This window comes from Pinus tabuliformis, chromosome 4_1 (assembly GCF_031772625.1).
Source record: "Pinus tabuliformis cultivar Carrire ecotype Pingquan chromosome 4_1, CPIR1, whole genome shotgun sequence".
NCBI lineage: Eukaryota > Viridiplantae > Streptophyta > Pinopsida > Pinales > Pinaceae > Pinus > Pinus tabuliformis.
This window is the reverse complement of record NC_142303.1, coordinates 658,928,016-658,954,260: the sequence shown is the minus strand read 5'-3', so window position 1 is coordinate 658,954,260 and position 26,245 is coordinate 658,928,016. Positions and strand designations below refer to the sequence as shown.

Sequence of the window (26,245 nt, the reverse complement as noted above, 5' to 3'; positions counted from 1 at the left end):
CAAATGCGGCCTAGGGTAGTGTTAAGGTGACTGCGTTTTGGCCTGCGTTCAGCCATGTATACAATGCATCTAGGGCACGTTTAATCCTTCCTTAAATATGCAGCTAAGGCTCCTTTAAGGCTTCCTCATGTCTGCGGATTAGGGCTGCCTTGCTGTGTGTAGAAGTTCCCCTAAACAGTGGGTAGATCTCCCTTCTTTGCTGCGGATTAGGGCCTCCACTTGGCTGCGTATAGGGCTCCTTAGATCTGCGGATTAGGGCCTCCACTTGACTGTGTATAGGGCCTCCTTTAGACAACTACTAAGGCTCCTTTTGGTTGCGTATTAGGGCCTCCTTTAGACAGCTGTTAGGGCTCCTTTTGGCTGTGTATTAGGGCCTCCTTTAGACAACTGTTAGGGCTCCTTTTAGCTGCATATTTGAGCTCCCTTTGACTGCGGCTAGGGCTGCATTCTTCAACTATGTCTAGGGCACATAGAACCCTTTCTTCACTGTGTCTATGGCTTCTCCCACTTGAACTCTCTAGCCACTAAACCCAAATGAGTGGAGAGAGATCTTAGGAGAAGTGAGTGTTTAAATGACTTGAAGACCTACTCCTTTTATAGTAAAACGTGGAGCACAAGAGGGGGAAAATTAGTTGCTGGCCGACCTTGACGAATTGTCCCATAACACAATAAAATCATATCTCCATGAATACTTATTAGAAATGGATGATCTTTAGATCAATCCTACACCTCTCGATGAGAGGAGTCCAGGAAAAGTATTAGCTGTCATTAATAAGATGACCCACATGGAGTTTGGCCCTAGTTGCCAATTTTAACATATAAGCATAACCATAAATTTCCACAAAGGATCGAATTAGCATGGTTAGATCATTTTATAGTCGAAAAATGATTTAGTATGGATAAAGGGGTGATCTATAAGGTTGACTGATCTTGCTTGTAAATTTGTTCTCTCACCTTACCACGAGGGTTAATATTTTTCCCTAGTGTGGTGGGACCTCTCTTGAGGCCTTAGGGTTATAGGAGGGGAACTACTTGGATAACCATGATTGAGATAGCGTGTTCATTATTCCCTACACCATATTTGATACTTTCCATAACACATTAGAAGCCCCATATGCCACCTCCATTCTTTCGGTCTAACTTGTCATTGGCTAATTGGGATTTGTCTCCTTCATGTCCACACTCCTTGAGTAGGGTCGGAAAACATTGCCTTGGAGGTTGATGCAGTTAAAAGAATGGGCAAACATATCATGGCCACAACAAAAGAAAAAGAAGAAAATCAAAATGCAAAAGATGGCCAAGACATAAGCCCGTGGGCAAAAGCCTGGCATGAGCTCTTCCCTCCTCATTGGTCATCACTCGGTTCCTAAGCACATGATGCTCCTTTACATCAGAAGGAACCCTAGCATGTCCCAACCTTGATGAGCGATGAATTGTCCCATCTTAAGGGGTAATATAAAATGCTGCACGATAAAGAGCAAGCTCTAACCCTTGAGCTATGCACCATAATACAAAATATTATCAAGAAGAAGTAAAAGACACACTAGAGGGGTTGAATAGGTAGGCCAAGCAGGGTAACTCATGCCTCCATGATTGGTCCCTCTTTTACATTCATACACTTAAGATGTGGACTCCCCATTAGTTGGTCCCCTTGACCATGGCGCTTGGCTATGAAGCCTTTTCCCCTTCATTGTCACATATTTGCACTAAAACCTATTGATTGAGGGGTTGAACATGGAAATGTCACTTCCCCTTGAGGGCTGGAAGCACCTAATAAGGTTGACCATTAGCCAACTCTATCAAGGTTGGGAACACCTTTACGGGACTTGGTCTAGTTCGATATGGGAATGTGATCCTTGTTTGAAGTATTAATGTGCCCTTAACATTCAAGTTTTTTCCACTTAGATGCATATATGATCTTAGTCTTTGATGGATGGTTGCTTTCACTTGAGTTCATGTTGTTTTTGTTAGGTGGTCCACAACAACCCATGCCTCGAGGACACCCACTTCATAGATACACAGGCCTTTCTAGAGAGATATATGGCTTAATAGATGCAATGTTGAGAGAGTTAGGCCTCCTGATGACTTGAGTAGATGTTACATGTCCCATAGCACCCTCAAGACCTAGGATGTTGGTCTACTTTGACCCAACACAGGGGATTTTTTATGATTGCACCATTGGAGCTAGCATGCCCTTAGGCTAGCCTTCACACAACCTGATGGGCAAGACATGATTCATAGCCCAGATAAGGTTGGTCTTCCATTGAGACACTAGGGAGGGCTTATTGCACTTGGAGAAGTCTTAACATTGGAGAGAGGAGGCCTTGTTTTGACTTTTGGAGATCCATGGTGATGACATAATGGCACCCCAACTGGACTTGGGACCCCAGAGGAGGATTTGAGTGATTTTCCTCAAATTTTGGATGATCCTGGCATTATGACACTTTTTTCAGACCTAACTTCACTATTGCATGGCATTTGGAGCCCTAAAAGGGCATGAAATCACCATTTCTTGAGGCTACGACTCACACATGTGGGACATTATTGCTTATTTGGTCACTTCACTAGTGGGTTGGCTTGTAACCCAATGTTATCTTATGCCAAACTTGTTTTAGGGGCTTCATTAGTTAGAAATTATTGAGGTAGGCCTCATATAAATAGAGGTCACCTCACTTTAATTTTGGATGATCACTTGTGGATCAATTCAACCTCTTTAGAGGATTCTGACTTGGCTAAAATCTCCTTGTATCTTTGTGGAGATGTGATGTTTTGTGGAGATTTTTCTTTTGGAGACATCATTTTGGTATAATAAAGGATTGGTTCATGCATTTCTTGTAAGTATTCTCTATTGTTGAATATCTTATTATGGCTAATGTGGTCCAATAGCTACCTTAGTGTGCACTTCCCAAGGGCCCATCTATCATCATTTATTATTTTATATTATATTTCCAAGTCAGAGTAGCGCATAGTTTCTGTTTTGCTCACACATCAAGGGCATACATCTTATGAGGGTTTATTATATTATTTTCATTAAAGAGTTCTTTGGAGAGCACCATCCTTCTTTCGACTTGGTAAATATTAGTACTTCTTAATTGGAGGAGGTTGTTAAAGGATTATAACCATAGTTACCAAATACGGCCGAATCACGGTTAAAAATACGAAAATTCGCCCGTATGATTCGAATACTGAATAGTTCGATAAAATTCGATCCGGTTTGTAGTGTAGGTGCTTAACGATTTGGGCGCATGTATGGTTTATTACATGGCATAGTTAATGGCCGCAGATGGTTTATTAACTAAAGAACAAATAGATTGCTGCGGTATGGCATGCTGCAGAGAAAAACAAAAATTGTTGCAGTGTGGTATGTTGTAGAGTAAAATAAAAATTGTTGCAGTATGGCATGCAACAGAGAAAAACAAAAAATGTTGTGGTATGTCAAGCAGCAGAGAAAGACAAAAGATTCACCCAATAGATTGTTCATTCGCTAAACACAAATAGATTGCCGCTGTATGGCATGCACACATAGGGAAATAGAAATCGCTGCAGTATAGCATGCACCCAGCTAAAAACATAAAAAAATGCTGCTTTATAGCATGCACGGAGCTAAAAACATAAAAATTAGGAGACTTATGGGTTACTTAGATTTTATAGGTTAAATGAGTAATAACAGTTATGATCAAAATTCCCAATCTCAAAGGTAAGCTGTAGAGTTATGAGCATTGATGTTATTAAATCTTATTTTCTGCTTAGATTTTTTCCAATCAAAGAGAAGGAAATAGAAGTATCTAAATTAGAATTTATTTTTTTCCAAAAATAAGCGATTGATTTTTTTATAAAATAAATTTGAATATTAATTTTCTAAATAGAGAAGGATTTTACATTAATGAATCTTTGAAATCAAAGAAAGAATATAGGTTTTTGAAAAGAGTATATGGTTTGGAGGGAAATGCACATATTTTTTGGTTAGATTTTCCCACTCAGCGAAAGAAATGGAAGTATTTAAATTAGAAAATTTCTTTTTTCAAAGACAAGATGTTGATTTTTCTATAACATAAATTTGAATAGTAATTTTCTAAATAGACAAGGATTTTATATTAATAAAATTTTGAAATCAAAGAAAAAAATATATGTTTTTGAAAAGAGTATATAGTTTGGAGGGAAATGCACAGAAAGAAATGGAAGTACCTAAATTAGAATTTTTTTTTTTTTTTTTAAACAAGAGATTGATTTCTCTATAAAATAAATTTGAATATTAATTTTCTAAATAAAGAATTATTTTACATAAATAAATTTTTGAAATCAAGATAAGAACATAGGTTTTTGAAAAGAGTATATAGTTTGGAGGGAAGAGGTGAGTGTAAATTCTTTTTGAGTGGATTTGGTTCTGAAGATTTTTTATTATATACAGTTATAAGTTATATAAAATTCAAAATAAATTAGAAAGAAGATAGCAAAAAATATTTTTAAAATATATTATTTAAAAAATGTTTAAGAAGTGTATTATCAAAATTTTTTCGAATTGAAAATTTTTCATTCGAATTTTTATCTTATCGAATTCGAATCCAAATACAATAAAAATTCGAATCCGAATCAAATTCGAATTCGAACTTGGCAACTATGATTATAACTTATATTGAAGAGGACAAGTGGCATGCCCACTCTCGTCTCTTATTTTATGTATTTAATTTGATTTGTCATTAGGAGTTCATTAGGAGATAGTATTTGTTTATGTATTCCTAGGAGATCTAGGATCTCATGCATGGATATTATTATTTTATTGGATGAGGGATTGTGCTTGAACTCTATGTAAGAGAAACCCCTCCTATTGTAATGGTTGTTGATGGTTTGAGGAGTCAATACTCTATTGGCTTGGTTTGTATTGAAGATCTTCAGAAAGGCTATGTGATTGTTGAGGTTGTTCTATCATATGTGTGGGTGTCCATCTTTTACATCTTGCCAATCTGTATGTGTTGAAATCATCTATTAAAATTCTGCTGCAATAGGGATCTTAAGTAGGTTGCCAGCTGTTGGCAAAGCAGGTTAACTGAGGCAATGCCTATTTTATTTCCTTGCTATTTTTTTTCAGATTTAAAGTATTGTGTCCTATCAGTTCATTGAAATGTTTCAATGGTGTCTTTGATTTTGGAATAAGATCACTCTTAATTGTATATGCGTCTGCATAAAAAGAGCAGCTATGGAGGGCCTACAATCTGTTATATTTCAGTAGTATAATTCTGCATTTATTGGTGAATTTATGCATGTTACGACAGCAGATTTACCCCCATCCAGTCATCATTTCCAGTTGTCTTAGAAACCCTTGACTCCATATGCCCTCTTGGATATTTGGCACTTGTCATTCCTCATTAACCACCACTTAAAATAAACCTATTTATTTATCCCAAAAAGATGACTGTTCATATCACCATGAGCCTTTATTGTCTATATCTTAATGATCCTATGCTAAGGATATCCCACTGCACTAGAGGAGATCCGGTCTCAAGTGAGAATAGGCCCTCTTGAGGTGACAGTGACAAGTCTCTTGAGTTACTCTTGGCTTGCAATTGCTCTTTGGACTTTGGAGGTCAAGTGCAAGATCAATTGGTGACATATCCCTTTCGCGGCACAAATTGGAATCTAAAAATATTTATATATGGAAGAGCACAACTCAAATAGAAAGCAACAAATGGAGGTAATTTTACTTCTGAGTTGAAATGACAGCATGATGACTGGATTTTCTGTACATTCACTAAACTTGGCTCTAATACTAATGTTTGGGAACATGTAAGGGATGAGGAAAATCCTTCATTCATGTCACGTTTTTCTATACTTTTTCTTTTTATTTTTAAGCTATTTATCCTACATGGAGCACGAAATGAAATCTAAAAAGTCTTGTAAATGAAAGGGCACAACTCATATAGAAAGCAATAAATAGAGGTAATGTTACTTGTGTGTTGAACTGAGCATGATGACTGAATTTTTGCTGCATTCACTGAACTTTTCTCTGATACGAGACGAAAAATGCATCATCAATGGAGCATTGGATTTTATAATCATGCACAAGCAACTCAATCGTTTTATTTTTCACAATATTGGTTAAATTTATATTAGAAAATGTTGTGGCCAAACCAGAGAGTTTTGTAATAGAAAAAAATTGAGATGGTCTTGGCCACAAGCAGCTCAATCTTATTTTTTGTGAGAACACATTTATACGCCAACGAACGTTGCCTTGTGAAACAACTAGCCCCTAAAATCACTCAACAATAATTATAATAATCTGTAATTACCATTTCAAGATATGAGCACACTAATAAAATCAAACTGGTTCTCTAATTAGACTAAGTATAACATTAACCCTATGAACTATTAACCTAGGATGCTCATAACTGTGCACATTGTCTTGCCTCCTGCTTTAATGTTTGCTTTATTTATTATAGTTACTTCATCTTGGTACAGGATGCTTGGTTTGCAATGCATATGTTTTCCTTGTAATTCATGGGCCAAAGATTGAGGTTCTAGGTGACTTTTGCATATGATTATATATGTATGCAGCAATGTTGATGCTGGGCGGCGATTTGGAATACCACTTCGAGGGACACACTCTCATGCCTTTGTCAGCTCATTCATGGTTGGTGATTCTTTATTCTAAACATTTTGTTGAGACAATTGCTTTTGTACTTAGTGGAAATTTGTGCAGATTTGCTCTTGAATAAAAGTAGGTTACTTCCTCAGTTGTGGCCTATTTTTTAAAGTATCTTCTGTAAGGATGAAATTGTTGCACCTTTAGAGACTCGAATGATTTCTTGTAGTAACTTTCCTATATGACTAGTGTTTTTGAATCATTATATCTTTCAGTGAGTTTTTTGTTATTGAGCTTGGTATTAATGACTTAAAGAGATGATCATGGCAAACTGTGCTATGCACAGACAGGTTTTTACAACCTTTTTTGTGCAGATTGACAATTGTTCTTAGAGTTGCTATGCCAATAGTATACTTCAGCGTGCCTTCCAAATATTTTTCGCAAGGTTCTTCAATTTGTCTGGACAATTTTTTTATGTGCTCCACCTTTACTTTGCATTATTGATGGTGTGGTTACACTGGTATTAAGCTTGTTATTGACTATTTGCACAGACAATCACTGCAGAATTTTGTCACTTTTATAGGTTATTACATTAGAACCTTCTGTTTGTAGCTTTTCAATTGCTAAATTAGTTACTATGCCAATAGTATGGTTCAATATGTCTAAACAATGTGTTGGTTAAGGCTCTTCGATGTATCTGGATAAGATTTTTATGAGCTCTTGAACCTTTACCAGTTACCCTTGAATCTTTGTGGTACTGTGGTATTATGTATACGTTGACCTCACCACATCTCTCATTTAATCTGTCAATATTCTCAAATATCCTTCTTTTCCTTATGTTGTTTTTGCCCAGTATTCATGGATTATATATTGATTGTTATCTTTTGATATTTATCTAAGATACATGTATTTTCTTGTTTCTACATAATTTAATGGAGTGAACTATTGAGATCTGTGCAGGGACCTGATGAGATCACAGACCGGGCACTTCCTAGATCTGATGGTACGGGTGTCTGTGAAGATTTTGTGATTTTGACACAGCACTGGCTAAGCAAATTACAAGTAAGCTTACTAGAAATTATCATTGCCATTTTTATTTCTATCTCTTTATGTTGTTTGATGCCGAAACTGCACAAAGAATATTTCTATCTCTTATGATTTTCTTTTCTTTGAGTGGATGTATTCTGTTCATCTTAAGACATTGTGCAGATCACCTGCATCATGCTAAAACATTTTAGTTTGGTATCATAACAAAAATAATGTCTGGAACCTTCCTCTCTTCAAAAATGCCAAACAAATGTAAAATAATTTATGTTACATGGCAGACAAATGTTATAATGATGGCCAGAAAGAAAAGAGTTACATTGATGGTCAGAAAGGAAGAATCTAAAAGCTTTAGTATGTATTAGAGGAAATTAAAGTTACTGGTAACTACCAGAAGACCCTGAACAATTTGACAAGAGACAATTAAACATTTATAAATCAGAAAACTCTTATATGTTATGAAAAGTGCACGAGCGATAGATATTTAGTAGTGACTCAAGGGGGATGAATGAAGGGTCCAAATGTTGCTATTTAAGATAGCTGTAAGGGATAATCCTTCACTTACCGTCCTTGAATTTTGAGTAGCAAATGTCATGCTACAAATACAGTCCACATGGGTAGATAGCCCATTGGTTTTTACCGAGCCAAGATTATATAGTTAGGTTTGAGACTGTGTATGCAGTTGCATGCATGTGTCTAGGCACTTTGTGACCAAGTTAATTTTGCACCCACTATCATTTGTACATTGGGCTGAACGGTCCTTAACTTGGAAATTTTGTGCAAGAAGAGATTCACTATTGACTAAGTAGCCAGAGTGTGTTTATCTGCATATTCTGACCTTATTGCAGTGTTTGAAGCAATAAGGTAATCACTTCTCTATTTGTAACATATTTATATTTTTGTATAATATAAGCAGTAATTGACTAAGTTCTCAAAATAAAATATAGCTAAAGTGTGTGGGTGGTGTGAGAGGTGGAGCAAGTGCACCAGTTATGAAATCTTGGTGCAATGAGGGAGTTTGTTGCGGAGGTGTAATGATTTATCAGTCAAAAATGGAAGTTGAAAGATACATCTAATGAGTGTGCAAACTAGCACTCTGCGCATCCTTCTCACTTCAGGCTAGTGCTTTTCTAGATTCGAGGGGCATCCCTATGAATTCAAAGTGTAGGGAATCTAATGTAACCCTGCTATCACAGTTCAAATCTGTTATAAATGTTTTCTATTATAGATAAGTCAGACCTGATTTTGACTGTAAGTCATTTGGGGCAGCAAATATTGAAATATCTGATCCACACTTATAGATATTAAATAAATTCAAACTAACTGCAGATCAATGCAAATCTACTTTTGACGTTTATAAAATCAGCCAAGATTAGTGGTAAAACTTAATTAAAAGAATTGTGGGCATGGAGTGAAGAACGAAGAAAAAAGTTTATTGGGTGGGAATCATCATATTTTGGATGTTCATGGTACATGCATCTGGCTAAAAATAGTAAATTAGAGGAGAATCATGAATGCAAGTACTTTGCATCTTCATGTGGAACTGTTAAATGAACTTATGAGCAGAATCCCTCAGTATAACTTGCTGGAACTCTGATGAGACTAAACTATAACGTTGGAAATGGTCACCGAGTGTGAGCTGATCTCTAAATTGAAATGTCTGGTATTGTTATACAAGAACTCTTGAACAACGGTAACTGGCCAAGGTGCTGATAAGTCGCTGATGCCAAATGAATCAAGATAGACTTAGGAGAAGTCTTACGTGATCCAAGATTGTATACACGGACAGTAAGTTCTCGTTACGAGGGTAAATACCTCCCATAACACAGGAGTGAGGAATGTCCCTGCAATAGGTGACAGAACTTGCACCCTATTGGGGGATGCAAGCTGTGCCCCTCTGAGTATTTGGGTTGCATTGTCCTGCATCCATTGTTGGTATACATTCCTTACATTCAGTGTGTACATCCTAAGAGAAAGTGCATAAACCCTATCTGCATGCCCTATCGATGGAGGAGATATTAATTTTCATATGTACTGATTGAGGATTAATGACAATTGAAGATAATGTTGTGATCTTCATATCCCTCAAGGGCTTGTGTTTTGATGTCAAGTGTGCATATTTTTGTTCTTTCTTCATGAGATACTCTTCTTAGAATGGTCACAGGATTTGCGATAGTTACAAAATTTTTGAGAGCTTTTTCCATCCTTATTGTTTACCTTGGAGGCAGTTGAGTTAGAAGATGAAGAAGCAGAAGATTATTGTGAGGGAGGCTCCATTTGTTTCTGATGTTGAGAAGGTGTTTTGATTCTAGCATTTATCATTTTTGCTTCTATAATGGCCTATTGAAGGAGTTCTCGGTGGTCATAAATACAAATTGAGTTTTAAGAGACTCTTGGCTTGGTTACGATGATGTTGCAATTTGGTTCTTGTAGTTTGATAACGAGTGTACGTGTTTTTGTTTCTTTCTGCTTGAGACATTGCTCACAAGAATGCCACTAGGATTTATGATTGTTACATTAATTTGGAAAACCTATTTGTGATAAACCTAATTTGGTATATTATAATTTTAATTGTATTAAAATATTAATTAATATTATTAGGAAGCTACGGCCATGACTCTTCATTGAGACTTCTCCACTTTAAGGCTATATATGGCAAGATATTCATGCACTGTAATCATCCATCTCTCAATCACTAATTATTAAATATGAATTATAGACTACATTTTTTTCTGCTGTGTGTGTGTCATGAAACTCTGTGCAAGTAGAGTCCTGGAGGGTCCATAGCAATTGGTATTATTGCCAGTTTCTGGTTGTCTGTCAACCTGTGGCCTAGTCTTTGCTGATGGTGATGACATTTAAATATTGGCGACCCATTCCTTATCCACTTTCCAAAGAGAGGTTTGAATAAATTCATAGTTAGAAAGGAGACCGAAGATTGAGCACCTTGTGTATCTGAAAATTGTGGTTTGCAATCAGGGATTTGAGTGTATATTGAAATACAGAAGGAAAATATGGAAATCCAGTTTCTGTGTCTTGTAACCCACATAAAATATTTTGTGGAACTGTAAAACTATAGCAGAAAAATATGTATCTTTAGTCTGAATTTGTCGCAAGGAATTGCATGATATCAAAATGTGGTTGTGTATGGAAGACAGTGTCGAGGAGTGGTAAGATAGGATAAAACCAATGTATAGAGGAGCATGACCTTCCTCTGCCTATACTCTGTGATGACCTTGTCCAAATCGATTAGAAGGAATGCCTCTACCCTGAGGCTGCTAACACCATAGGGATTGTAGAAGGGAAAAACAGACTTCTTTGATATGCAATCAGAAAATCATCAATAGTATCTTGTTTTGAGTTTTGGATTGTGACTTGATGGGATGCACAACATTTAAATGAAGAAAATATTGGAAGCTGCTGTTTTTGTTTGAGAGCTCCAACATAGTCACAACATTCTACAGTTATCACTGTGGTATTTTGGATTTGTAGTTGGAGCTGCCTCATTTGATGTGACCATTTGTGTCAATCACCGAATAAATTATATTAGAAGTTAACCTAAAATGCATTAGAAAATAGAAAATAATTTCTTATTCTTTTTACTGATAAAGGGAAAAAAAATAACATTGATTAAGAGCGTTGAGATTCATCTAATTCACTAATTCAAATAATCTTTGCATTAGATTATATTACACTCACTTTTTCCCTATAAATAATTACCTCAATTATTAAAGTAATTACCAAGGTCTAAGGGTGTATTAGGCGACTTTTGCACACCTGGACACTTAGGATTATGTAGAAGTAGTACTTGTGTGAGCTACAAACATGAACATATCTTTCTATCACTCTTTTTTCCCTTTTTTACAGAAATCACTAAAACCCTCCAAAAAATATGTTTCATTGAGGCTACCATTGACATCACCTTGTGCCTAGTTGACTATGCCTTAGTGATTTTAGTAGGTAATCCCCCTTGAGTAGGAGGAGATCCAGCCCAATCTAAGAGGTCAAGTTGTTGTGGTGATAGTGGGTGACCTTCTTGAAGGTTTTTGTAGGATCAACATTGTAGATTGGGGCTTTTATGATACACGTACAATTTGGTGGTAAAAGGCTCCACCATGAACTGAGTCAAAGTGTTCACTATAAAACATGTATTTGGCTTGGTGTTAACCAAATACATCAAGGAACCAATTAATTACCTTTACACCCTAGGATCCACCAAATTTTACTCTGAAGTAGTGTTATCAAAACCGGACCAGAACTGGTGGAACCGACCAGACTGACTGGTTTGGGGGCCAAAACGGTCGAGTTTGGTGCTGAACTGGTTGGTTCTATGATGGAACTGGTTGGTTCGGTGCCAAACCGGCCAATTCCATACAATTCCACCAAAGATGTTCCAAACATAATTTATTTGAGAAAAAACAATAATTTTTGAGTGGGGCAACCTAATCTTCAAGCCTATGGCCTTGGTATTGCTATGCAATTCATTCTCCTTTATCTTTCATTTTCATCCATTTAGTTAAATTTTTAACATTACCATGAAATGACTCAGGATGTTTGAGAGTGGTTCCAGCCTCATTGGATTTCATATGGAGAAAGTATAATTTTAGATCTCACTCAAAATCCAATAGAGTTAACAGTTTTCAGGATTTTAGGATTAGGGGTTTGCACCATTTCCATCGGATTTTGTCATGTATGAAGGTATGGAACTAGTTTTTAGTCAAGAGCACCAAACCCTCTATGTACATTGGTTGTCGAACTCTTGTATCACGGCCCTACTAAAAATGTACCCATCAGTCGGACAAAATCTTGTCTTGACGTGCTACAATTTTTCTATCTTATTTTAATACTTAGAGGGTAGGTATTTTTTGTAGCATGATTTTGATGATAGGTAGGTATTTTTGTAGCATGATTTTTTTTGGATGCTAGAGGCCTTCTAGAGCCTATTTGTCGATGTATTTTTGATTTAGAGATGGATTGCAATCGATGTTATTTTGGTTGTGCACCCTTACATGTTATATAAATGATAATTTTTGCTTATATGTGCATAAATGCTTTGGATTCATATGGATGCACATGAATATATATGTTTTTCTTTAAAATTTTAATATTTATGTGTTTTTGGTCGAACGGTTTTTTGGTTCGGTTTTTTTACTGGTTCCAGTCCAGTTTGACCGGCTCTCGATTCAGATGATTTTCTAGTTCGGTTAATGGTTCAATTCTGATAACATTGCCTTGCAGTGCTTTGGTAGTGACAAGAATGATTTATGGACTTGATTTTGAGAAAATATGAATGATTTATGGACTTGCTTTTGAGTAAACTCCTACATCATGTCCCAAAATTCGTGTAAGGTAGAATTTCAATCGAGAGATTCACCATGTTAGTGCTCAAACTAGTATTGTTAGCAAGGTTAAACCAAGATTGTTATGTGGTAAGCACTATTAGGAAAGTACCCAATGTTACCTTGCTTTATCCAACTACAAAATGCCATGGGTGGTATTCCTACACACAACAACTCAACCAAGAAATAAATAGACGAGTGCCTAAAGGAAGTATATGGAAGAGGTAGGAGTTAATATAATATCAAAATTATGATATGATTAATGATACAACAATAGAATCACATTGTAGACCAACAAAGAAATAAACTCAATATGCCTAGGAAATAAGCTTGAAATGCCACAAATTGGGTATGAGAACTTCTTACTGTTGCCTACTTAGTTTTACCTAGCAAATAAACAAAGGTATCCATTGCCCAATGGACAAGACACCAGTAGAATTTTTCAAATCTAGAAGTCTTCCAGGGCAATTTTGCCCCTTCATGTTTCTTCTTCTTCTCTCTTCTATCTTCCTCTCTATGCAAATTCTATAGCCCGATGAGGGAGTTGTAAAAAAATGTCACTAGCATGATGAACTTGTGTAAAAGACTTAAACCGTTAGGACTTGGCTATTAAGGAAGTTGCTCTAGAGTGTTTTTCTTTTTTCACTTAATATTTTTTCTTTTCGACGATAAATAATTAATTGAGTTTTTTTCACTCACAACCTCCAAAACTGGAGTGCGTCTTAATAACTGGGCCTTGAGTGTGTTTTCTAAGTATAGGGTCAATGCATATTACCATGCTAGCCATTATCTTGAGTCTCGCAAAATTGCATTAGGGCTGCCCATAAAGTTGTGTCAAGGCTAGCCTGGGGGCATGCTGGGTCTAGTGGTGTCATCCTAAAGAATCCTCAAGTCTGGGTCAATGTCAACCAACGTACTAGGTACTGGAGTTGCTTTGGGACACGTGTCATCTGATAATGTTGTTAGGAGGCTCCAAACTCTGAGTGCTTCACTTGTTTGGGCTAATATACTCCTCTGAAGGACCTGGTTAGTTGTGGAATGGGTGCCCAAGGCTTGGGTTGTTGAACCACCTGACAAGAACAACATGGATTTTAGTGAAAGCATCTAGTAATTAGGGACCAAGATCAATAATGCATCTAAACTTGAATGTCAAGGGCACTTTAATACTTCAAACAAGGAACCCTTTCCAAAATCAGGACCATGATCTTGCAAAGGTGTTTTCTCCCTAGGTAGGGGTGGCTAAAGTTGAACCATATTAGGTGCTTCCAGCCCCTAAGGGGAAGAAACAATTCCTTGATCCACCCTTCAATTGATAGGTGTTAGTGAATAATATTGTGGTAATTGAGGGGAGAAGACTTCATGGACAAGTGGAATAGTCAAAGGGATGAACTGATGATGATGTCCACATCTTGAGTGTATAAATGTGAGGAGGGAGCATTCATGGATGCATGGGTTACGAATTTGGCCTTGGCTTTTTCACCCATCTTATCGCTCATAGCTCAAGGGTTAGAGCTTGCTTTGTATGATGTAGTAGTTTTATTACTTCTTTAATATGAGTCAGTTCGCTCCTCAGGGTTGGGACATATAAGGGTTCCTTTTTGATGTGATGGAGCATCATGTGCTTAGGAACTGGGTGATTGCCAAATGAGGTAGGTGGAGCTCATGCTAAGCTTTTGCTCACATGGTAATTCTTATGTTTTGGCCATCTTTTGCATTTGGATTTTTTTTCTTTGTTTTGTTGTGACCATAAGATGCTCTTTCTTTTTGTTTTAGTTGCATCAACCTCCCTGGGCAAGTTTCTGGGTGCTACTCAAGGCATGTAAACATATGAGTGCGAAATCCCAAGAATCATGGCTTTCTAGGTAGTGCCCCTGCTATAACCCGAATTTCCTTAGGTGAGGTCCCAGTAGACTAGGGTCAAAGATTAAACCCATTGGTAAGGTGAGATAACAAGAATACTGTAATGGTTTATCAATCTTCTAGATCAACCCATAACCCATACAAAATGCCCAAAAACCTACAAGTATAAGCACCCAATTGCAAAATGATCAAAGTACCTTTTGAGTGGCAGCCCACCTTCATCCAAGTGCTAATGTCAGATGGGTGAGAAGCACATGGCTGATGCAAATGGCAGAGGCCAATGGCATATCACCAACTAATGGTGGTTGGTAGGGGTTTTTGGTTGTCAAACTTAGGAGACAAATTTTCTCCTATGGTGTTACCTATTTTGGTGGGTAACAATTCCAACAGGAAAACTGGGATCTCCAAAAGGGCTTGTTAGTTTTTGTAGCATTGGATGGTGTTGTAGTCTCGAGACTTTTTAGAGAGGCTAAAACACAAGAGCTCTCCAAAACCCAAAAATCATTTATGGAAATTGCACCTAGAGATGACTCGATTAAATTAATTGACCATAATTAAAATTTACTAAATCTAACATAGGAAAAATGGTTAATTAATAGTAATCAATTGAGAAAGGTAAGAATTCTCTAGAAACTCACATGGATCGACTTGGAGATGATCTCAACCATTGATTAAGTTTTAATCATGGCCATTGGAGTCCCAACTGGAGATTATAAGAAGAGGTCAATGGAGGATACACCAGTTCAGATACTCAGTTGCTCAAGCAGTTCAAATTCCTAGTTGCAAGACTGATTCAACAATGGAGATCGAGCCAGGAGGCAAGTAGCAAGTGGCAAGAGAGGTCAATAGTGATCTGGAGGAAGTTTTCCAGTTTCAGAGAGTAAAAAAGAGGAGGTTGAAATTTTTCTCTAGGAAGCAACATAGGGACTGCGTAGTTGCTTCAACATAGCAGTTTGATTTGGCTGAAGGGGAGGATTTTTCAGTTTCAGAGGTCAGGAAGATTTTCCAAAGGGTCAGAAAAGCATTTTCCCAATCAGCGGCAAGAAGGATGGCTTGATTTTCCAGTGTTTCGATTTGAGTCTGAGACAGTGTGCGCTAGGGTGACGCAGGGCCTACATAGAGCAATGTGCAGAGCAAGAGGATGACTTGTTTTCAGAGGCAGTCAGCTGCCACGATTGTTCGGAGAGAGGGTAAAATCCCTCTATATATTTTTGCTAGTATTTTTCTTGGGTAGAATCGCTAGTTTGGCGACATTTTATTGTACTCAAAATTTCTGCTGCAAATAATAATATAAACCCTCAGCTGCGGCAACCAGTTTTCCCACATTCGTTTTTTTCGGGGACATTTGTCCAAAAATAATGGTGTCATAATTTGTGTGCATTAACATTTCTCTGTTTCCAACATCTTTATTTCCACAAAGTTTAGTTTTTATTGTGAAGAAATTGCAGTGTGAATTATTCGTTGTTTGCCGTAGCAAATAAATTGCCTAATAATTAGCTAGTTAGAAGAATAATTTCCAGTTGCTGCATTTCAAAGAATTTTCACATGGTATCAGAGCAAGTTTGACAGGCGGGAAGCTGAGAAGCGGAAGAGGAAAATTTCATTCTTCAGAGTGAGCCACATGTCAAAATTTTTAGGGGTTGCGCAATGCCTAGCCAGGCAGTGCGAATTGTTGGGCAGAGGGTTCGATTTTTAATTGCAGGGTGGAAGAAAATTCGACTTGTCCAGAAAAGCAATTCTAGCAGGCAGAGGCAGTAGTAATTAGGAGCTCAATATTTTCATTGGGTGGATTTCTTGTCTGGGCGCAGAAGAGTTTTGCAACAATTTGCTAGAATAGAATAAGTGCCGGGTGGAAGAGGAAGTGCACACATAGAGGAGGAGATCCATAATTTTTCCAGTTGCAGAAGGCAGTGCGAATTTGCTAGAAGTAGCCAATTCGAGTTGTTGGGGGTACAGTTCATGTGCCAGTTTTCCGAAGGACATTCAGAAAGGCTGAGCGAGTAGTCCCAGAAAGCAGTTGAAGGTAAAGCGAGGCAAAGAGAGCAATTTGGTGATTCCAGGAGGAAGTGTGAGTTTTAGAACAGGTAGCCGAGCAGGAAAACAGGAGGAGATCCTAGTTTATTTCCCAGTTTTGAGTTTTTGTAGAAATGACCACAGTCGGGCTTTTAGAGATCAGGACAGGTTGGGGGGAGCTTCCAACTATATCATCTAGAAGGCCAAAATATACTTCTTGTTAGATGAACATGCCCTGTAAACCTATGCAAAGAATGTTGTGGCAGAACCTACTGATGCAGATCAACTGAAAGAAATCAAGGAGATGGCCAAGATGAAGCGGATGATCTTGGATGGAGTCTAGGACCATATAGTCTCACGCATATTGGCCAAGAATACGACCAAGGAGATGTGGGATGCTCTTGCTAGGCTATACCATATTTCTTCCGAGCAACAGAAGATGTTCTTGAAAGAGAAGATGAGGAACGCTAGGATGAAGAAGGGTGAAGGCATTGATCCCTTTCTCACCAGACTTTAGGATATCCGGGATGAGCTTGTAGCTGTAGGAGAGATATCTCCACCTACAAAAATAGTGAGGTTGACCCTAAACAGTGTCACCGAGGATTAGGAGAATTTCGTCTAAGGTATTTTGGCATGAGATATGTTGCCTGGGTGGGACTGGGTGTGGGCTAATCCATCACAGGAGGAGATGAGACGAGCTCTAGTAAAAGCTCCATCAGTGGCAGTAGCAGCAAGGGATCAAAGGGTGTGAAGGAGGAAGCCCATGTAGCCCTTGCATCGACAGGGAAGGCAAAAGGTCCCAGTCAGGGATAAGGCTTGCAGGGAGAGAAGAAAAAGAAGAAAGACCTATCTAAGATCAAGTGCTTCAGGTGTGGCGAGTTTGGCCACTACCGTACTTAGTGTTCGCAAAGGAAGAAGGACAAGCGAGAGAAGCAGGATTAGGTGAAAACATTTGCAGAGATAAACAAATTGTCCTCCAGGCTGGAGGAAGATTTCACCATGTTTGCAACTATACCTCCAAGAGTGAGGTGGGGTGATGTGGAGCTTTAGTCCCAGAGTTGCGCAGAGTTTTGGGTAGGGTCCAGTGGGGCAGGCATCAGATCGTGTTTGCATCGGATAGTGTTTCCTCGTGGATCATTACCCTTGCTATAGGGGCCCATAATCTTTAGTAACAGGAGCATCAATGTCAGTTGATGCAGTCAGATTCCCGAGTGACAGTTGTAGACTAGTGGCAGTCAGGTGCCGAGGAGTGCAGAGCAGTGTTGATACCCAAGTAGGAGACTAGTGGCAGAGTCAGCAACAACATACATTTCTTAGTGGAAAATGCGGAGGCTAGTAGTAGTCAGAGACTCAGGTGACAGTTGCAGCGCAAAGACACAATGGATTAAGTATTTTGGATGCTTCTCAATTGCAATAGTTGTAGTAGCAGCAACAACAATTGAGAGAGAGTTGAGTTTCACTGCAGATGCACAGTTGGCAGCAGTACAGGTTGTACAGTGCAGTGTCAGCAGCAACGTAGATGCAGCATGGTTCAAATACAGTCAGTAGCAGATGAATCAGAGTTAGTGCAGTAGTTGGTGGATAGTGGCAGACAACTACAATTGTCAGACAATAACATCATGTATAGAGTATGTTGCAGAGACAGGGTGTTGTGACAGTTATGCAACACTAGTTGGAGAGAACGCCTTCCTCACTAAGATGGAGTGTTAGTTTTTGTAGCATCAGATGGTGTTCTGTTATGAATATAATTCATATATAAAATAGTAAATGTAAATATAAATATAATAATAAATAATAATTGGTTAACTAATAGTAGTTAGTTAGTAATGAAGAGACATGTTTTAGGGACATGACATTCATTAAAGGGACACCTACCTAGGGTATATAAGTAGGCTGTCACTCTCATTTGTAACATCATATCATATCAATTCTTTTATATAATATTTAATATACAATTATTTGTCTTACAATGGATGTCTTTGTCTTTGAAGTGTTTTGAAGATTACTCCGCTGCATATACAAACTTTGTTCGTCACCAGTGGTATCAGAACATTGATCCTTCCGCCTGTGTTCGTTATTATGTCTCAATATTCATAACTATTCCTGTTGTTTCCTTCCACTGTGAACATCGCTGTCTCCCTTCCTTGCTGCCTTTATTCCTGACCACCTGCGTCACTTCTGAGCTTGTTGACTGCATGCATTTTATTCAACTCCAAACTGCCTATTTGTTGCTGGTTCCCTGACTCATCATACCGATCGAACTCCTCTGTCGTTTTTGCTCAACAACAGACCAACTGCACCGTCCGATCCTATCTCTGCCGCATCCCCTGGCAACAATTCTTGTCTCTGCTGCATTCTGTTGTTTCCTATTACCCACTTAGACAAACTAACACCCTGTCAACGTTAAACGCCTTGAACTATCACCACTTTTGAAGTGGAGCCGCCATCGGGGGATGCTGCCGTTTGGAAAATTAAAAACTGATAAATTAATCATAGATATAACATATATAGTTACAACGTTATATTGTTATATAGTCATTATATATTTTTATTAATTTCTTATATAATTTCGTAATTATATAATTAATTAATATTTATATGATCACTATATAATTTTATTATATATTTCACTATATAATTTTATATTTATAAGGTTAATAATCCTACTACTATTAAATTATATATATAAATTAAAAAAAAGTAATATTATTTTAAAAAAATGGTTCCACCAAGAAAAAAAGGAACAAAATGGGGAGTAATAATGATGATGCCAACTCAAAGAAATTTAAAGAACTTGATAAAATGCAACGACACCTTGATAATGTTGAAAGGAGGCAGATAAAGTTAGGAGAGGGTCAAGACAAGATAATTGTAACTCAAGAGAAAATGGCAAATCATATTAGAAAAATAGATAATGTCCTAGTTTTTAATCCCTTAATCGCTTAAGAATGAACATAAAGTCCTTAGACTCTAGAAGGCAAAGATTTTTTAAATCATGAAATTTCACAAATACTGCAAATACACTTCGAAGGAAGTCAGTATTATACTAAATTTCCAGTAAAGGACTACCAAAGAATTAAAAGAGAATTACCTATGTACGATGGTAAGTATCATAGAGGTGCTATTGTGTGGGTTAATAAAATGGAGGTCATTTTTTAGTCAATCTCGCCAATAGGTGAGCGAGAGAAGATCATGACTGCATTCAACAACTTGGAAGCTGAAGCATATGATTGGTTTCTATAGTGGTCGAACAAATGTGAGGCTCATTCATTTATTTGGAAGAATTTTGTGGATGCCTTACTAAAGAGATTTTATGACCAAGAAGATGATGATGTCTACGAAAAATTCGTTCATCTCAAACAAAAAGGGTCTATAAGCGAATACACCCAAGTATTAGCTATAAGACAAAGAGGATTCTCTGATGAAGAAATGCTAAAAATGTATAGATTTGGACTTAAGGAGTATATTCGAGTAGAATTGAAGCTGTACAAGCCCAAAACTATTGAAGAAACCAGACATGCAACAATAATTATTGAGTGGAAATATAAATTCCATAAAACACCACATGCCAGTAATGAAAAATCTAACAATTACTCAAAAGAAAAGACAAGCAAGAATTCTCTAGACAAATCTAGCAAGTACATTCCACCCCCGTTGCGAGAAGGAGGAAAACAACAATCAAGTTTTGAAAAGAAAAAGGATGGCAAATGTTGGACATGCGAAGACAAATACTCTCCAGGACACAAGTGTAACACAAAAAAACTCTACAATTGCGAAGCAGAACAAGAAGAGGAATCTTCAGATAGTGACTTCGACGAAGAAACTAATGAAGAAAATGAGACTCCTAATCCAGATCTAGAAGAAGAAAATATGCCGAGAATTTATCTGGCAACTATCACAAGGATAGCCCAATGACAAACATTAAAGTTGAAGGGACATATTAAGAAGCAAAACGTTATTGTGTTAATAGATTCAGGAAGCACCCACAATTTTATAGATTTCAATGTTGCAAAGAGGCTAAATCTATTTGCATATCCTGTGACAGATATAAAGGTTATGGTGGTAGATGGAAAAAGAATAGATGAAGTAGTGAAGTGCCATAAAGTTAAAATGCAACTAAACGATTACGAAATGGAGTCTAACTTTTACATAGTTCCCTTGGGAGGTGTAGATGACGTCCTGGGAATACAATGGTTACAAACGTTGGGTACGTATTCCACAAACCACCACAAACAATTCATTAAGTTCAAGTGGAACGGAAGAAAGTATAATTGATCGGTTCCATGCTACTCCTACTTAAATCATATCTGCACAACAAATGAAGAAACTTATTCGCAAAGGAGCTCCGATATTCATTGCAAAGTGCCAACAATTAGAGTTATTATCTATGGAAAGGACTCACCAGCAGTGTGAAGTTACATCCCCAATCCGGAAGTATGACAAAGTAGTTCAGGATTTGCCCATGAAATTACCTCCTGAAAGGAAGATCGAACACATCATTGAAGTTAAACCGGATGCGACACCTGTGAATGCCACGCCATATCGCTATCCCCATCATCATAAAACAAAGATAGAAAGGTTAATACAAGATTTGATCAAATGTGGAGTCATTACGGAAAGCAGAAGAAGTCCATATACGACTTCAATAGTGTTAGTCTGAAAGAAAGATGGATTCTTCCTGTTGTGTATAGATTATCGAGGATTAAACAAGATTACTATTAAACACAAATTTCCCATTCCATTTATTGATGAAATGCTGGACGAACTCCATGGCACAAAATATTTTTCAAAATTAGATTTGAGGTTAGGCTACTATCAAATTCGAGTAAGATTAGAAGACATCGAGAAGATTGTGTTTAGAACTCATGAAGGGCATTATGAGTTTAAGGTAATGCCATTTGGTCTAACAAATATAAGGAGCACCTCAAGTATCTAGAAGAAGTGCCTTTCGTATTGGATAAAAATCAATTTTATGCAAAGTTATCAAAATGTACCTTTGGATAGAAGGAAGTTGAATATCTGGGACACATCATATCTAAAGGAGGAGTAAAAGTAGATCCCAACAAGATTAAAGCGATGAAAGATTGGCCCAAGCCAAAGAATATATCAAAACCTAGGGGATTCCTTGGATTAACGGGATATTACAGAAGGTTCATAAAAAATTATGCATATGTGACTGCTCCCCTAACGAATCTACTAAAGAAAAATTCATTTCAATGGGACAATAAGGCAGATGAATGCTTTGAATCCTTAAAAGAGATAATGTCATCTACCTCAGTTCTGGCAACCCCAGATTTCTCCAAATCTTTTGTGGTAGAATGTGATGCCTCAGGATTTGGGATTGGAGTAGTATTGATGCAAGACAGTCGCCCCATAGCTTACAAAATTCGAAAGCTTAATAAAAGGGAAAGCTTGAAGTCTACCTACCACAAGGAGATGTTGGCCATTATTCATGCACTAAGCAAGTGGCATCAATACTTATTAGGGAGCAAGTTTTCAATCCGCACAGATCATAACAATCTACAGTTCCTGTTACAACAAAAAACATTATCAACAAATCAACATAAGTGGATAGAGAAACTAGACACATTTGACATGGAAATTTTGTACAAAAAGGATAATGTGGATGCTAAAACTCTCTCACGTAAAGATGAAGACACCACAACATGCTCTGCATTGGTAGTAGTCCCTGATTGGTTGGATGAGATCTGAACTGAATATGCCAAGGATCCATACTCTTGTTCGATAATCGAAAACATCGATCAACATCCTAATTTTGAATGGAAAAATGGCATACCAAGGTATAAGGGTAGGATTTATCTAAGTCCTTCATCCAAATTTAAAATAAAATCTATAAAGGAATCACACAATTCCCCTATAGTTGGGTATGTTGGGTTCTTTAAAACATACTACAACGCATGTCATTCATTCTACTAGAAGGGAATGAGTAAGGAAATTCAGAAGTACGTCACCGAATGCGACATCTGTCAAAGAAGTAAAAGTGAAAACGTCTCAACTCCTGGATTGTTACATCCCTTACATGTTCCAAATCAGAAATGGGAAGAAATCTCCATGGATTTCATTGACAGTTTACCTATGTCTGATGGTAAGGACAAAATATTTGTTGTAGTAGATAGACTCACTAAATATGCACACTTTATGGCAGTCAAGAAAACGGACTCAACCAAGCAAATTGCAGAAGTCTTTTGCAAAAACATCTACAAGCTACATGGTCTACCTAAAGTCATCGTTAGTGATAGAGATGTAAGATTTAAGGGAAATTTATGGAAGGAATTTTGCAACCAATCTAGAGTAACCATTAACATGAGTTACTCATACCATCCGCAAATAGACGGTCAAACAGAAATAGTAAATAAGTGTTTAGAAACATACCTATGATACTTCATATCTGACAAGCAAAGCAAATGGTCATAGTGGTTGCATTTAGCAGAATGGTGGTACAATACCACCTATCATACCTTAGCCAAAATGACCCCATTCTAGGCCTTGTATGGTTATGAATCCTCGAGATGGAAAGATTTTGCATTAAATGACACTAAAGTTCAAGCAATGAAGAACCATTTGGAAGAAAGTCAAAAGATTATCCAGATATTAAAGGAAAACCTAGCAACTGCCAGAAATCGAATGAAGCAACAAGTTGACCAACACCGTTTAGAAAGAGAATTCGAAGAAGGAGACTGGGTCTTCGTAAGACTACAACCTTACAAGTAGTTATCCTTGAAACAACAAGGAAAAAACAAGTTAGCTTTGAAGTTCTATGGGCCTTTCCAGATAATCAGGAAAATTAATGATGTAGCTTATGTATTGAAACTGCCAAATAATTGTCGAATCCACAACATATTCCATGTTTCGTGTCTGAAAAAGGTACTAGGTTAGAACCAATCAACTCAAACCGAGATACGTGAAGTCGATGAAGAAAGAAGGATTATCTTAGAACCTAAAGGTATCCTTGCAACCAGAGAAAAGGTACTACGTTCCAAAACTATTAGAGAATACTTGATCAAGTGGAAAAAACCTCCAGAAGAAGGCTCCTCATGGGAAACAGAGAAGTTCCAACAATAGTACCTTTCGTTACCTTTGTTTTGAGGACAAAGCAATTTTTAAAGGGTGGGGCAATGTTAAAGGGTGATGAGATGCAGAGTTGGCAACAGTACAAGTTGTACAATGCAGTGTCAATAGCAACATAGATGCAACATGGTTCAACTATAGTTAGTAGTAGATGAATCAGAGTTAGCGCAGTGGTTGGTGGACAGTGGTAGGCAACTAGAAGTGTCAAATGATAGCAACATCAATAGAGTATGTTGTAGAGACAGGGTGTTGTGACATTTGTGCAACACAAGTTGGAGAGAACACCTTCCTCGCTAAGAGGGAGTGTTAGTTTTTGTAGCATCATATGGTGTTTTAGTCTTGAGATTTTGTGAAGAGGTTAAAACACATGAGCTCTACAAAATCCATAAATCGTTTATGGAAATTCCATCTAAAGATGGCTCAATTAAATTAATTGACCATAATTAAAAATTTCCCAAGTCTAAGTTAGGAAAAATGGTTAATTAATAGCATTAATTGAGAAAGGTGAGAATTCTCTAGAAGCTCACACAGATCGACTTGGAGATGATCTCAATCACCAATTAAGTTTTAATCGTGGCCATTGGAGTCCCAACTAAAGATTATAAGAAGAGGTCGATGGGTAGATGAAGGATACACTAGTGCAAATACTTAATTGCCCAGGCAGTTCGAATTCCTAGTTGCAGGAGTGATTCAACAGTGGAAATTGAACCAGAAGGTGAGTAGCAGGTGGCAGGACAGGTCAACAATGATCCGAAGGAAGCTTTCCTGTTCTAGAGAGTTAGAAAGAGGAGGCCAAATTTTTTCTCCAGGATGTCGCGCAGGGACTGTGTAGTCACTTCAGCAATGCAGTTCGATTTGGCTAAAGGGGAGGACGTTTTCAGTTCTAGAGGCTGGGAAGATTTTCTAGAGGGTCGGAGAAGCATTTTCCCAGTCAGCAATAGGGAGGATGACTTGATTTGCAAGTGTTCTGGGTTGAGCTTGAGAGGGTCTGCACTAGGGTGATGTAGGGCTTGTGCAAAGCAAGAGGACAACTTGTTTTTCAGAGGCAGTCAGGTGCCATGATTGTTTGGAGAGAGGGTAAAATCCCTCAGAATATTTTTGCTAGTATTTCTCTTGGGTAGAATCGTCAGTTTGGTGACATTTTATTATACTCAGAATTTCTGCTGCATATAATAATACAAATCCTCAACTGTTGCAACCGGTTTTCCCACATTGGGTTTTTCAGGGACATTTGTCTAAAAATAACAATGTCATTATTTTTGTTTGTATGCTAGCATTTCTCAGTTTCCAGCATTTTTATTTCCGCAATGTTTATTTTTTATTGTGAGGAAATTGCGGTGTGAATTATTTGTTGTTTGCTGTAGAAAATAAACAGTTTAATAATTAACTAGTCAGAAGAATAATTTCCAGTTGCTGCATTTCAAGGAATTTTCACAGGGTTTCCTTTCATGGAGTAAGCTACTAGAACTCTAATATCAATTCATTAAATATCCAATCATATCCCCTTGAATGAGCTCCTCCTTTCTTTTATAGAGATGGCCATTGTGAATACCATAGGTCATCCGAATACCATTGGTAATCAAGTATTGTTGATGGAAAATCCCTTCTGATCATCAATCAATCCTAATAGTTCAGTTTCAACTTAATCATCAATATTATAATTTATTATTATTATTTTTATGATACTATTATATTATTATTAAAAAGAAATTCAAGTCACTCAATCATGGCTCTCAATAATGTTTTCTTACACTCTCATTATTGGCATGGCATATTCCTGTTACACTCTAATTAATTCTCTTACACTCTCTTACACTCATTAAAGCACGTCACAAAATATTCTCTTACACTCTCTCACTCAATAAAAGCATGTCATAAAAGATTCCTCTTACACAGTCTTTAATGCATATGTTACACTCTCTCCTAAAAGCATAAGTTACAAAGGCATGCGTACCACCTTAATGGAATGAGTTACATTCCATAAATGGGCATGAGTTACACTCCTCTTGACATGCAAGTTGCTCCTCATTTATGGCATGACTTCGTTGCTCCTGCTATATATATGTGCCTCATTCTTTCTCTCCTTACTACTTGTGCATTGTGAAAGAAGAATTCAAACTTGAGAAATAGTTGGAGAGAATTGAATAAGATTGTGAGAGAGAGAATTGAAGAGTAAGTGCAGAACTTGGTGAGCCAAGGTTGATTCAGTGTTTCAGTGTTGATTCAGTTGAAGGGAAGGTTGATTCTGTGTGTGCATCTCTGCTGCTGCTACCAATGATCTTCATGCTACAACTTGTTTAGATTTGGGTGAACTTACTCATTC

At 37.4% G+C, this 26,245-nt stretch overlaps 1 protein-coding gene across 3 annotated transcripts in view; it reads left to right on the top strand.

Moving 5' to 3' along the window:
- LOC149177809 (nicotinate phosphoribosyltransferase 1-like) overlaps positions 1-26,245 on the top strand; it is a 322,046-nt gene that overhangs the window by 144,258 nt on the left and 151,543 nt on the right. For all 3 annotated transcript variants that reach the window (XM_089420220.1, XM_089420219.1, XM_089420221.1), the window contains 2 exons: positions 6,550-6,625; positions 7,538-7,639. In XM_089420220.1, the coding sequence (XP_089276346.1) occupies positions 6,550-6,625; positions 7,538-7,639 (178 nt within the window). The remainder of the gene's footprint in view (positions 1-6,549; positions 6,626-7,537; positions 7,640-26,245) is intronic.